Source organism: Mastigoproctus giganteus, chromosome 3 (genome assembly GCF_048544385.1).
Source record: "Mastigoproctus giganteus isolate SK-2022 chromosome 3, ASM4854438v1, whole genome shotgun sequence".
Taxonomy (NCBI): Eukaryota; Metazoa; Arthropoda; class Arachnida; order Uropygi; family Thelyphonidae; genus Mastigoproctus; species Mastigoproctus giganteus.
In genome coordinates this window covers 92,950,422-92,966,076 of record NC_143577.1, presented here as the reverse complement: position 1 = coordinate 92,966,076, position 15,655 = coordinate 92,950,422, and the positions used below count along the sequence as shown (strand labels likewise).

The 15,655-nt window shown below is 35.2% G+C and overlaps 1 protein-coding gene across 1 annotated transcript in view; it reads right to left on the bottom strand.

Annotated features, from left to right (window-relative positions):
• LOC150088154 (uncharacterized) overlaps positions 1-15,655 on the bottom strand; it is a 611,850-nt gene that overhangs the window by 207,186 nt on the left and 389,009 nt on the right. Inside the window, exons 35-36 of the mRNA XM_090369355.1 lie at positions 11,985-12,179; positions 3,248-3,523 (exon numbers count right to left, since the gene is read on the bottom strand). Of these exons, the coding sequence (XP_090225481.1) occupies positions 3,248-3,523; positions 11,985-12,179 (471 nt within the window). The remainder of the gene's footprint in view (positions 1-3,247; positions 3,524-11,984; positions 12,180-15,655) is intronic.

Below are 15,655 nucleotides of genomic sequence, written 5' to 3'. Positions count from 1 at the left end.
GAACACTACTTCATTATGACGTATTCGCAGATAGACCTAATATATCCAAAGTTTATCATTTCCTGAAACTTATAAATTAGTATAATATAAAAATCATAACAAAGGGCATCAGTGAATAATCCATAAAACATAAGTTTTGGTGAACTAAAGCTATAGAAGCTTATGCACCAGGAAAATACCCAAAACAACCAACGTCTTCTAATACCCTTCTTTCATGACAGATCTCGGGCCCATAAGACATGATGTTCCATACAAAATGTTTAAATAACTTTTTCCTTAACTTTATATCTGGTATTCTCCCTGTAAATCTCTACCTCCTCTTCTTAAATACTATATTTATCCACTACAATTTCCAGTTCTGATTTCCCTTGTTAGAAAACTGCCAAGATATCTGTACTTATGATGCAATTTTTAATAAAATGTTACATAAGAAGGCATTATTTGGATTATGTCCATTTATTAAAAATAAATGCACTAGGCATAATATACTATGAACTGTTGCAGTGCTAATTCCGCCTTTTCCTTTAAATCTATAATAAGTATATTGATTTTAATTTCTCATAATTCCCCTATTTAGTTATTATCCAAAACTTCGTTTATTAACAATTTTAGAGTTATTAAAACTGAGTATTAAAGCAAATTAGATGTCCTTAAATCTTTAAATTGGAACCTGTTTTAATGGCATCTAAAAAGATGGCAAAATTAGCCACAGCAACTATGTATTAAAAACAAAGCCTATGTAAAACTCTACATAGGCCTGCAATTGCTGGCCGGCGATGCTATCTTGGGAGCCACTTACCGGGTTAGATTTCTATAAACACAGGAAAGATGCACTTAGCTTGACATGCAAATGATGAAGACAGAAAGGGGGGGAGAGGGGAAATCAGAGAGAACGAAGTACAGACACCCGTGTGAACAGATATGGTAGATTCCTCCGAGCATCATAAACTCAGTGAATATGTAAGCTAGAGACTTTTAATTTTCCTAATAAGGAGCTGGTGAAGTGTCTACACGTGTGGTCAGAATGTTTGATACGTGGCATGGTGTAATCGAGAGATGATGATCACTGCACTCCTTAAGATGAAGTGTTCCTTGACGTAGAGTCCGAATGTGCGAGGACGTGGAGTTCTCCAATAAGAGAAAGGGAATTGTCTAAACAATAGGGGAAAACAAGAGGTATTAAAGCGGGTCCTCGGGAGAAGAGAGGGGGAGACAAGGGAGAAGACAGAGAACGTGAAGAGCAAAAAGCTACCGGAGAAAAGAAAAGAAGAACCAGCAATTGAGAGGAAGAACCAGCGACCGAGGACGGAAGAGAAAATACTGCAATCCCCTGTTAAGGCAACAGACGCCCGAAATAACGGAGTATCGAGGAGATTAGCTATTCAAGCTAAAGGAATATCTTAAGTTGGGTAAGTTAGTTGAAAAGGTATAGTATGAAAACATGAAAATGAAAAGATGGATTCTTTCTAGCCTCTTATAATCTTGTAACTAATAACTGCTGTGTTTAAGAATGATAATCCCAAGGAACATGATCCTATTATTATCATAATGATTTGATGAATTTATACCTATGTAAGATTTACTTTCTCTTGTATTAAACTTTATTATGTTTTGCACTACAGGAGTTTCTCGTTCTCTGCCAAAACCTCACATTCAACCACTAAAGTAGAGGAGCTAAATGTTAAAGCATGATTACAGGTTAATTGTGGTGTCGAGTAATCTGCATGATTACCCGATAATAATAAGCACGACGCGAAGCCCAAACTGCGGGGAGGGGGTAGAGAAGGGGTAAATAGCTCCATCTCTCTTCATCCCTGAGGGTATACGAAGCTTTTGTCCTAAACAAAACCACTAGACGATAAACAGAACTATATTCCAGATAGGCGAGGTGAACATGTTAAGAAAAATTAAGATGGCCAACCAAAAGAAGAATGTCAAAAACGACTTAACTACACTTAGAATAAAAAGTATAAGTTATGTCTAGACTACTAGAGCTGATGCGGCCACACCCTAGTACACACAAGGCCTAGGTAAGTAAGTGCAGCGAGTGTGTGTGCGGGGTAACAGAACTACTAGTTTAACATAGAAATCTCAGTGTAAATACACAATCTTCATTCATAGTATTAAAACTACAGTAGTGTGAATGGCATCGATTTAATTGTATCTCATATTGTGGCTGTCTTCATGACAAGACATGTATTGCACTACCTCAAATAAGTAACGCTTCAACAGTGGGGAAGTCTATTGTTACCTATTCTTGGTGGATACCACCACTCAGACGACACAATTTTGAAGCTTGTTGGCCTATCATCCTTCATATTATACTCATAACTGGGTTGGTATGATTGCAACAGCAGGGTACCTACCCACCCACCGACGATCAACCAACAAGCCTTGAAACGGTGCTGTCTGAGTGGTGGTATCCATTGAGAATAAGTAACAATAGTCTTCTCCTTTGGTGAAGCATTACTTATTCAAGGTATTGCAATACATGACAATTCATTGTGAAGGCAGCCACAGTATGAGATTCAATTAAACCAATGTCGTTCACACTAGTAGCGTAGCTACCCTTTTTCGGGCCCAGAGGCAAAGAACATGTTCAGGCCCCTACTTAATTAATGAAAATTGCAAAAAGAGGAGACAGCCAAAGATGCCGGGCCCCTAAAGGGCCTGGAGGCAATTGCCTTGCCTGCCTACATGGTAGCTACGCCACTGGTTCACACTACTGTTGTTTAATACTACGAACGAAGGATTGTGTATTTACACTGAGAGTTCTATGTCCATATTAAAATAAACAACTCTGCTGATGTTTCAATATGAAATTCACAGTGTTTTATCATATTTTTATCTATCATCATTGAGGAAGGTTCCAAGGATAGGAACCATAACATATGGTTATGTTTATTACTAGATATCAATATTACCTATTGCCTATTAAATTTATTTCCAATGAATGCATACTGAGCAGCATTTCTCTTTTTAATCTTAATTTCTAATGTTTAAAACTGTCATTTATTTTATAGTTAGGATTAATTAGATAGTAAGCCATTCATATATTGAGGTAAACTCCTCTTATTAATTTACTAATAAAGTTAGGATTAATGGCAAGACAACTCAAGCTATGAGGTATCAATGTATTACACTTGTAAACTTGCACATGGTTTAAGCATAACAGTGTCACAAGAACTGTCCAGAAAAGCCTGTATCTATTCATGAGATTTCCTTATTCAGTTCTACCTTAACTTACCAATATTAGTTTCACATATTCTTCCTGTCCATCCTGGAGCACATTGACATTTATATCTTCCCTGAAGCAAGGATATGCAAGTGGCACCATTAGAACAAGGATTATTTCCACTTTTGCATGGATCAATTGACGTATCACAGTCTGGCCCTTCATAGCCTGAACGACAAAGGCATTTAAAATTTTCAATACCAGGAAGATCTTGGCACATGGCTCTATCAGGACAAGTTGAATTCAAACAATCACTTCTTTCTATTTGACACTGCAGACCAGTAAATCCTAGAAAAGAAGAAAGCCATTAAAATTTTAAGTGCTCTATAGACCACAAAAACATATCAAATAAAACTGAAAAACTAGCCTATAAAAGTATTTTGAAGAATATTTTCTGTAATTAAGCAGTAGAAAAAATTGCAATACCATTATAGTTTATTAAAAATAGATCCGAAATTATTAAAAATAGTTTTAACATAAAAAAAAACATTACTTTGAAATCTTTTCAAAGTATTTATTTATTTTTTTCATTTGACATGTGTGATCTGAATCCATTTAGTTTTCTTGACAAAAAAAAACATGCTTTTATTATTGCAAGGAATAATGAAGATAGGCAAAACAATTTTACAAATTCTATCATACTTCAAAATTCCATCCAATTCATAAAAGCTGGCATACCCCCAGTCCATTTAAGAATTGATGCTGTCTTATGTAGCAATTGCTGAAATATCATGGAGGTAAAAAGTTGCAAATTCTAAATTACTTATATCTGTATTAATTGATAATCATATACCTTCTTTCATCATCCTTTTCAGGCAAGATGAAAGGAAATAATTCCATGAAGCAGTAAATAAAAACGCCTGCATTTTCAATATCTGACTCTGACAACTATTTCTTAGTACTTCACTCAAAACTTGAGGTAAAGTATCTACTAACTGATGAAGGGACAAAACAAAAACTTTTTCTTTTGTAGCCAGCAGGATTTAAACTGCATATTTAATGCAATCATAATGCTCACAACAGAAAAAACTGTCTTCACAATAAGTTTCCCTAGAATTGCACTATTTCAAACAAATAAAAGGTTAATAGCCATTTGTTTAAAAGGTGAGACACCATGAATTTTCTGAGTATGCTACTGCAACAAGATCTAGAAAAATTAGGCAGATGAAGGCTGTAAAGTGACACACTTTGAGTTTTGCTGCATAGATTGTTAAACTATGCAGCAGAACTCAAAAGGGCAACCATCCAACTTGGAATAGACTTTTCTCTCCCAAATGGTAAAATCATTTACAGAGTTCACCATTCTACAAACCCATTAACAGGGATATGGATATGCCTTTGTTCATTGCTCACTGACTAGCAATTTGACTTTGGTAAGATACAGCCTACAATCCCACCTTGGACATATCATATACCACTGTGCAAACTTTCATTTACAGCATGAAAAACCAGAACATCCCAACAGAACATACTGCAAATTCATGCCACATTGGGAACTCAGCATTCAGCAATTGCAGCATTAGTTTCCAACATTACTATAGCCAAGAAACTCCTTACTGAATATAGCAGCTATACTGCAGAACTCTGTGCTATCCGAAATTTAAGGCTATCTGCACAGCCTTAAATTTCACAGTCTTGGCAAATATATTGCATGGTGTTACATATACAGATTCCATTAGTGCTGTCCAAGCTATACAGTAGAATACAGAGAATGATAACCCCTTATTCAGACAGGTCTGAAATACTCTGACTAAGTTAAATCAAAACAAACAAGTTCTCTTTTATTGGATCCTTGGTTACATTGGAATTGCTGTAAATGAATGTGCCAACCTAGCTGTCAAACCTGTTATAGATCCTATAGACCAATCCTTTGTTCAGACTACAAGTTCATTGTAAAGAAATCATGTCTAGAACAATGGCAACACATCTGGAAAAGTAAAGTTGATAACAAGCTACTCCATATAAAGAAAGACCTCAACCTGTGGAAATCCAGTACACGTGAAAACAGACATGAAAAAGTCATACTAACCCAACTAAGGAATGATCACATCTTTATCAACTTGTGGCTACTGATCCACCATGGTGCAAAAATTGCAACACCCAGATTACCGTACAACATGTACTTATTGATTGCTCAATATAAAATAATTACCAAGAAACTGTATCTGCTTCATTTTCCACAACAAACGCTTCTCTCAGTATTGCTCATCTCCTAGCAGATATACCACACGAGGTCAAAATTTTTGCTTTCCTTGGATGCAACTGTACAGTGCTCTAAACTTCAACAACATTCAAACAGATAAAACTATGTTTTTAACTTTACCGCAGTTAGGTGCATTATGGCCTTGTTGCCCTTGCATTGTAAAACCTGTAAACAAACAAACCAACCTGACTTCTTGGCAATAAACACATCACAATTATTGCTTTTCTGCACTTAAAAAAAAACTATGCTTTCTATTAGCATTATGTTTCTTCTAAACAGCTCCTGATTATACAAATCACAAATCTGTTCTAACATTGAATACTGTTCCCATGTTTTGGTTGGGGCTTCCAAATCACTCTTAAAACTCCTAAACCCTATCCAAGAGATAGTAGTCAGGTTAATTAAAGATCTCTCATTTATAAACTTGCTCCATCACGGAGACAAGTTTCTGTGGCCTAAAACTCTATAGATCAGGGATTCCCAACCTTTTTATTACCTGCTGACTCCTTTAGAAACTAATTTTTTTCCCCCATTGATCATCGATGATTAAAACAATTTTAATCACTGGATTATAAGAAAAATCTATTAATAAGAGTTAATTATTTATTAAAAAAATATAAAATAATTATAATACATAGGTAAATAACAATTAGTTTGTGATTACTTACCAATTACTTTAGTAACAAAAAACACAGTAAAAATGATTATTTAATTTATTACTTCCATTTTAGTTTTACAAAAATCACAACCTGTTGCATATACATTTTAATCATTAGTTAATTTTTCATGAGACAGTTGTGGCTGATGGTTTGCAATACGCTGTGCAGTACCAGACTAAAATTACTTAATTTAATCCTTAGGTCCCCCCAAATGTTGATATGTTTGGCCTGTTTTTCTCAGTAAATTATTATTATGGCTGGATCCAGCTTCCACTAGATATGAACTGGGAAAAGTTAATAAAAGCAGTTCTGTTGTCATTTGTAATTTAGTATATTTATTTTGCATTATCTTTATTATTCTAATAGAGGGTGTGCCCTTTAGTTTGGAATACTGCTTTGGACTATAAATCTTTCATTTCAATTAACCCCAGGGGCTCACATCTGGTGAATATGGGCTTGGCAAACCCAGGGTCCTGAGCTGGATATCATCATCCTTCTCTTTCTTGGTGATTCCTTTCTACTTCTGACTCATGAGAGAGCAGATCAGGCAGCCAAACAACCAATCAGTACAATACCATCACATTACCAAGTACCATATATAGATTATTTGAAGTGTATTAAAAAAATCTATACATTTCAGTGGTCTGAAATCTGGAGGTCACAAATGAACAACAAATTGCTCGAAATCAAAGAGGAACCAGCACTATGGAAATCTAGCTTCAAGCAAAACAGACAGGAAGAGGTTGTTCTAGCAAGATTATGCATAGGGCATACACATCCAACCCATATATATCTACTCAAGGAGGATGTCCCACCTCAATGCACGTATTGTACATTACCACTTACCATCAAGCATATACTCCTAGATTGTAAGCACTATTCCCATTTCTAAAAAAAATATTTTCCTTTCACTGTCACGACTGAAAGAGCCTCTATCACTTGCCCATATTATTGGAAACAATGCGAATTTAAATGAATTATTTACCTTTCTTAAGCAGATATGAATATATGACTTCCTATGATGAAAACTGGACCGGATTTTTATATAAAAACATATCATAAGAATAGGCACATTTTGGCCCCAGTTGCCCTTGTGCCCAAAAATACCAATGGCTAATAATAACTCTTCCTGTAAAATAAATTGAACTTGAGACACATTACACTCAAATGGTTGTAGAATCCATTCTGATACAATCATATCACAAACACCTTGAAATCAAATGTTAAAGTCTTCTTTCAGTTTCTTCAAGTGGAAACATGTACAATAACAAATCGTTGTCTAAAATTGTATCTTTTTCAATAATTGACAGGCAGGCATGGCAAAGTAGCAAAAATCGCTTCAATTTATTGTAAATTGAAGCGATTATTGTAAATAGGTTTATTTTACATTGAAACCCAAGAATAATTGTCTGAACTTGAATTATATTCATATCTCTGCCTTGTAGTTCTGCTTGGATATCATTAAATTTCGAATATATATCAGCCAATTTTACAGAAAATTAGTTGTCTGCAATTCAGAAACCACAGTTTTTGGGATGTCTTCAGCCATTTCATCAATAGATGTTGAACTGTATTGTTACTCAACAGAATGCTTTTTAATACTGGATCTGGATCCATTTGCATGAGAAAGCTTATAATTTCATGGCAGTATCAATTGCTCCCCAACTGTGTGCAGATACCCTGCTTATGCAATTAAGAGTGATATATTATAAGAGGCTTCCTTATAATTTTTAGCATTTCTAGAAACTGAAGGTTTCAAAAACGATTTTAAACTCATTGTAGAAGCAGTTTATAAATTTATCTTTAAGACATTTTAAATATTCAAAATCCTTGTCTTTTGCACAGGGATGCATCCTTTCCTAAACGGTCTTTCATTTTTAATGGTGTTATAGCATCGTTTCAAAAGGTTTTTAACATAAATAGACTTAGCAGTATTGTTGTTGCCAGGCATAAAAATAAATCCCAGCTAAATAATCTTGAGAATATAGATTGCACTTATTTTTTTGGGAGTGATATTGTATAAGGATCTTCCTGAAAACTACATTATCAAAATTGTAATATGTTATTATATGAAATTACAAGAGTGTTTAACTCTTCTAATTTCATATAATAACATATGGTAACACTGAGTTTAACTGTGACAGATCTGTCAGTCAACTTCCAGCAGCCTTTAATGGTTGTTACAAGCAGCATGACACACAAGTACCATGATAAATAGCCATTCGCTGGATTGCACTTCTGCCACTTAGAAGTAAAATTTGCATACCAAATTGCTAAAACCAAAAATTAACAAGGCCAATGTTCATAAGTTATGTTTTTAAATCATATATTATCATATTATTATATAATTTGCCTGTCAACCCCCATTTTGAACCCTCTTTCAAGACAATTGACCCCAAGGGGGTCAATATCAATCCTGTTGGGAATCCCTGTTATAGCTAATTCCACCTCTTTATTCATATCAGTCTAAATGCATCAAATATTCAGTCCATGGATAGTTCCACTACAAACTTACCAAACTAACTTCTGTCTTCTTTATTTATTCCTTCTGATTCTGTTCTTTGGAACAACTTTTCTTCTCACTTATTTCTAAAAATAACAGTTTTGTCTAGGAAAATGGGTGACATGTATCATGTTCCTCTCGCCTACATTTGTGGTCCTTTTTATTCCAACATGCAGTCAAAGTGGACTATGCACTGGAGTTGCACATTAATACATGCTCCGATTACACCAAGAACTGAGTTTTGGTTCTGGTTTCAATTTTAAAATTGCAATATAAAAAAAAAAAGTGTCACATGTGAACTTCTGAACTTTCAGAAGAATGTTTTTGTAATTACTTTTTTTTTTTTTGTATTTTCTTGTGTTATGGTGTTCTAACATAGCTGTTCCCTTCTCCTCCTCCTCCTCCCCTCTCTCTCTCTCTCTCTCTCTCTCTCTCTCTCTCTCTTTGTTGTTTGTTTGGGAATTTATTAGGCACATCTGCAACTATGGCCATACATATGGTAACTCTCTCTCTCTCTCTCTCTCTCTCTCTCTCATATTTCCTGGCTATGTATCATATTTTCATCTACTATATTCAGATTTTGCATATTTGCCATCTCCTGATTCGACCCCTTCCATATCTGAATATAGTGTTATTTACTTATACAGTAAACCCCCGCTATTCGCGGTCGCTGATTTAATATAAAATGAAACCTGAAAAAAATGTGAATTTTAAAATGCCGTGAACATTTTCCACCATAAAAAAAAAAAAGGGTGTGGCTAAAATTATCTTTCCCAGTCAAAATAGCGCTCAGTGGGTGGGGGGAGAGGGGGTGACAAAATCGCGGCGTGGATGTTTCTCATTAATCCTTGTTCAGTATGTGTTATGCGCTTGTCATGGAAAGTTTCGTCATTTGCTTTTAATTTATATGCTTATAAATTGAATAAATTTATCAATTTATAAATTGATATGCTTACAAAAGTGATAAATCTACCGTTTTGCAGTGTAAAACAGACTTTTTCGAGTGTGTTAACAGAAGAAAGTGTCTTTATTTGGACAAGTTCTTTCTAACCCGTACAAAAATATGGCTACGAATAACAAGGGAAATGTGAAAAGATCAAAGAAGGTGATGACATTAGCGAATAAAATTGTTATTAGATAAAATTTCTAATGGTGAAAGCGTCTCCTCAGTGGCAAAACATTATAAAATCAATGAGTCAATGGTACGATCAATCAAGAAATCGGAAGAAAAAATCCGCCGTAGTGTCCATGAAAATGCGCTAATTGTTTCAAAAGTTGCTTTGCATCACGAGTTGCTTTGTAACTTGTGATGTTAAATTAGAAAAAAATGGAAAAGGGTTTAAATCTGTGGATAGAAGACCGAACTCAAAATAAAATTCCATTAAGTTCACTCATCATTCGTGAAAAGGCAAAACTCCTTTATCAACACTTTAGTGAAACAGGTGATAGCACTGGCGGGATAAGTTTTTTAGTTAGCAAAGGCGCTGGTTTGAAAGATTTGTTAAATTTCTAATAAATATTACATTTAATATTAAATTGTTTCTTATTTTCATTTCGATGCCATATATTATTATTGTTATTTGGTTTTTTTTAGGAGCATTAGCAACTAAGGCCATATTGCTCCGGGAGATGCGGTGGTCATTTCCTGACCTTTCCGCATCTTCCGTATTTGGTGGTGACGGGCTCGAACCCCAAGCCTCTAATCAAGAAGCGTGTGCTACGCACCGCTGCTCCTTCCCACCTGGCTACGGAGGCGCCCGATGCCATATGCTTGCATTTCTAATGGTCATATTATGAAGGTACATATAATACATACATAGACAAAATTTTAGACTAGTTTTTCTTATCTATTTCATACTTTGGAACGGAACCCCTTTATTACTATGGGAGCTATAACTCAGTATTTGCGTTTTCGGTATTCGCAGAATTTCTCAGGAACATAACCCCCACAAATAGCGGGGGTTACGTTCCTCCGTAATTTGGCGTTTACTGTATATTCCTTTTTTTTTTTTTTTGCTCAGTCCCAGTTCATTTTTGTGCTACGTTTTTCAAATTCTTTCACCTCTTTAACCATTACTTCACCCACTTTCTACTATCCTTTAAACTTCTCTTAGTTCAGGCACCATGTGTACTTTTCATTTCCATTTTTACAGACACTTTATTTATTCTACAAACCACACATTATATCCTTTTGCTTCCTTTACTGCTGCACTGTGCATTTTGGAGCATTAGACATACTATAACTTTTGTTATTTTCCTTTTTCTGCTTATTTTGCTTCTTAACTGTTATATATTACTATATATATATATATATATATATACAGGTGCAAATGGAACCCTTTATATAATGGAGCCAATCAGAAATCACAGGGTTAGGTTCTGGGACCAAATATTTTACCTACCACTTTGCATCAATTGTTTTATTTTATTAGCATTCTTCATAGCTGTAGTAATAGTCAATGGAGGCATATTCATTAGAGTGGCTTACACCAGATTCCATCCTCCGAATATTGCACTAGAATTCAATGAACTTCTTTTACCAGACATGGCATTTCTTTATTCTGTTAAATTAAAAACTTTATAACATGATTGGCAAAAACTGCACATGGATATTATTATTATTATTTAATTTATTAATAGCATAATTAATAAAAAATGTTAGCGTAATAAATTTCCAACACATGTAAATAGCGTAAACAACAACCAAATGAATGCTTCACCGCATGGATCTTTACCACTAGCGTCCATCAGTGGCTACTTTGAGGGCAGGAATCTTTCTTGTCTCTGATACAGATTTGCTAATTGCTGATTGGGTCAGATTGTCCTAATCATGTGAACAGTGCATGATACATAGTACATTATGATGCTGATAAATTTTGCCTGACAATTTTAAACTTACAATTTATAAAAAAATTGCGAAAAAAAAATAATAAAAATAAAAATGGCATTGTGGTTAGTTATCATGCTATTGTGAATCAGCACAAATCGGACCAGTGCAAAACGAGGGTCGCCTGTGTGTGTGTAATTTTTTTATGTGTGGAGAGAAGCATGGAAATGTGTAGTTATCTTCAGATTTTCAAAACTAAGTGCTTCATTTTGTTTTCTTCATATGTTATTACCGAATTAAATATTTACATATGTGTAGCAGTTTTAGTTAATTCTGGTAATTTTGTGTTATTTGATCTTTTTTCAGCATAAACAATGTGTAGTATACACCACCAGGAGGACACGGAGTAGGGGAATACCCTCTAGTGCTGCCAAAAAATTAACACTATGCCTCTAACGCCATCCACCCGAAGGTCCACCACATATGGTGATAACCTTGTTTTCATCTTCAAAAAAGTGTTACATCTATATTAAAATAAAAAACAAATATTTACTCACCAGGTGAACAATGACATTCATAATGCTGTAGGTGGTTAACACAAGTACCACTATTGTAGCATGGATGGCTAGCACACTCATCCATATCTGTTTCACAAAACTGCCCTGTAAATCCTGCAGGACAGTAACACGAGAGCTGGTGTTTCTGGACCAAACAGAGCCCACCATGTTGGCAAATGCCAGAAGTACATTGCACTGAAATTACAAGAAAAAAGGAAAAAAACACGTCAATTAAAAAAACAAATCTATTCATCCTCTCTCTCTCACACACATACTAGTTTACTAGACTTGCAATCAAATGAACTGAAATGTAAAATGACATAATTAAAAATCCAAATCTGACTCTTAGAACAAATCTTGACATTTGTAATGAGCTAAAAACCATTAAAACCATGACTTTTGTAATACTGAGTTTAAAAATAAATATTAAAATCACTGTCTCATATGCCAATTAAGCAAACAATTATCTATTCAGAATACTGAAACTAGTTTTAAAGCAGTAGTTGCACAATATGGAGTCACTGTCTCAATACCAGTATGGAGAATAGATGTGTGTTTTTAATGAAACAGTGCTATTCATTACTATTCATTGTGGCCATGGTATGGCCACTGAGACTAGAGAAATTTACAACTTCACCATAGCTGTTTATTGTAACTAATACAACAGTATAACAATTAAATATGGTTCATGTGTTTTTAGTGGTAGTATATGGGCTCAGCAGTTAATAATGGGTGGTACATTTTTAGTGGCAGTATTGGCTTAGTCTTGCAATGTGCACACATGTGTCTGTGTATGTCACCCAGGACTGCAATCAGCTGTAATCACTTGCTTTCTCACTTTAACAGCCTTAAACTGCAAGTGCAAATATGCTCTGCCAACTCAGATGCCCCTCTCATTTTTCTGCAATGAATCTTATAAGTTTTGAATTCTTTCTTCAAAAATACAAAATACACCATACATATATGATGATTAGTAACATCATTGATATCTGAAGAAAATATTATTTACATCATCATAGTAGATAAAGAAGGGGATGATTTCCCCATACATAGCATTAGTAGAGGCATATGATGCAAGAAAGCAAGCTTATGCAGCAACATAGGTGGTAGATGGCTTTCATCAACCGGTGAAATACCACCACTTTGCTTATTGGAGGCTTGAAGTGGTGAAACCCATGTTTAGTCTCTAGAGCAAAGTTTCTGGCATCCCCCTCCCCCCATACTTCTCCTTCAACCCTAACCCAAGCATGGTACTAAGTACTATAGGTTCTAATACCTCTCGTGTTTGGGGTTCACATAAAAAAAAAAAAAAAAACTGCTCCCATTTCACCCATCCATTCAATCCAAATACCTGTCCAGCTCAGCCTTAAATTTATTTAGGCTATCAACCTCCACAACAAAATATGGAAGTCTGTTCCACCAATCAACTACCTTCTGGCTAAAGGCAAACTTATGCACATCTATCCTACATCTGTCTTTCCTCAATTTGAATCTATGCCAGCTCAAAGTGATTATTCTGAGCAAGGGGAAGAATCCCATCACCATTAAGCATGCTCAAACTATTCAAGACTTTATACACCTCAATCAGATCACCTCACAGGTACCTAGTCTCCAGACACTGTAATCTGCAAAACTTAAGCCTTTTTTCGTAAGAGCAACACTTCATTCCATTCATTAATTTTGTTGCCCTTCTCTGTATTCGTTCTAACAGCTCTACATCCTTCTTAAAATGAGGCCTCCAGACCTGTATACAGTACTCAAGGTGTGGCTTGACTATTGCCTTATAGAAGGGGATAGTCACCTCCTTATCCCTGTAGAAAAATTCCTGTATATCATTGACAAGACACCATGAGCTACTCTTCAAGACCATCTGCACTGCTCAGAAAACTTCATATCTGCCTGCAAAATTACCCCCAGGTCCTTTTTATTCTCTACCATTGTCAGTGTAATACCACAGAGTTGATATGTTACTCTGGGGTTACTGCTTCCCATATGTAGTACTTTACATTTGTCAATGTTAAACTTCATTTGCAACCTCTCAGCCCATCTGCTCAACCTTACCAGATCCTGTTGCAGCAGCATACTGTCATTAGTGTCCTTAACAACCCTGCCAACCTTCGTATCATCTGCAAACTTGGACATTAAGCCTGATATACCATCATCAACATCATTTATAAATACAGAAAACAACAAGGACCCCACACACTCAACCCTGCATCCAGTTCCTTTGTGACCACATCATAGTATCCAATCAAATTGGTCAGAGAAGACTTCCCCTTAAAAAAACCATGCTGTGTCTGAGCTATAACTGAAGTCTTGTCTAGATGATCCTGGAGTGCTTCTTTAACCAACGCCTCCATTAATTTCTCTGGAACAGAAGTTAAACGAACAGGTCTATAATTACTTGTGTCACCCTTTGAACCTCCTTTGTGAATTGGGGTCATATTTGTACATCTCCAGTCCATGGGCACCTCCCCTGAGTCACCCATATCAGATCCATAATAGCAAACTGCAGCACGTCTAATGAGAAATGAACCTAATTATTCTGTATGTCAGCAGCATACATGTAAAACTAATTTCTTATTCTTTTTTTTATTAAATTTCTTTGGTAGTCAATTTATGAAACCACTTATATGAATTCATAATTTAACACAATTAATAGGAGAAGGCAAGTAATATCTTATGATGCCTGTCATTTTGAAAATTTAGAAATTGACATCTATAAATTGCATTCCATACTCAAGCATGAATAATGAAGCAGTGATGGGAATTTCATGAAAACAATCCATTCTTTTGCCTACATAATTTCCAGGAGATAACCCCAAAAACTACTGCCAACTGTAATATTACTCTCCGTATTTCTGGTCTGTGTGTCTTCGTAAATTCATTTAGTTCATTTAGTTCCATATCAACTGTTTTTAAACTTGGCACTTTTAAAGTCAAGTTTTAAATTATTTTTCATTTGAAATAGAATAATTAAATTATTGCATTATTTTTAAGCATCAGAAATCAGTTTAACTATTTCAAGAGGTAAATCAACAAAATAGGTAATTATTACCATTAGTGTTGACATAGGTGGACAATGTAATATTGAGTTAGTCTAATGTGACATAAGCACTGTAAAACAAAAATGAGTGTAGGGAGATGTTATAGGCCAGATGAGTATAATGAAGAGCTATACAGACAAATATAGTGGTCAAATAAAGCTGAATGTTTTATAATGGGGAACTAATCATGTTACTGTTCTCTGCATCCTTTCCCCTTTCCAACAGACCTATGTCATTTCAAAAATGAGGTTTCCAAACCTATATGCAGCATTCAGCATGTAGCCAACCACTGCCTAATATAATGGGATAATCACCTCTTTGTCCCTGCTGGCAAAGTTTCTATACACATTGACAAGACCCCACAAGCTGTGTCAGCAGCCTATTTGCACTGTTTAGAGAACTTCATGTCAAATTGTAAAAACACTTCTGGGAGCAAATACCTTGAGTTTGGTAATACTTGGTGCAACACCTTGCATTTATAAATGTTAAACCTCAACTGCCATCTTTCAGACCATCTTCTGGTTTATCTAGATCTTGAAGGAGCACACTATGGTCATTAATCACTCTACCCACCATTGTATTAGCAAACTTACATGAAACTTGAAATTCCTACTTCAATAAATA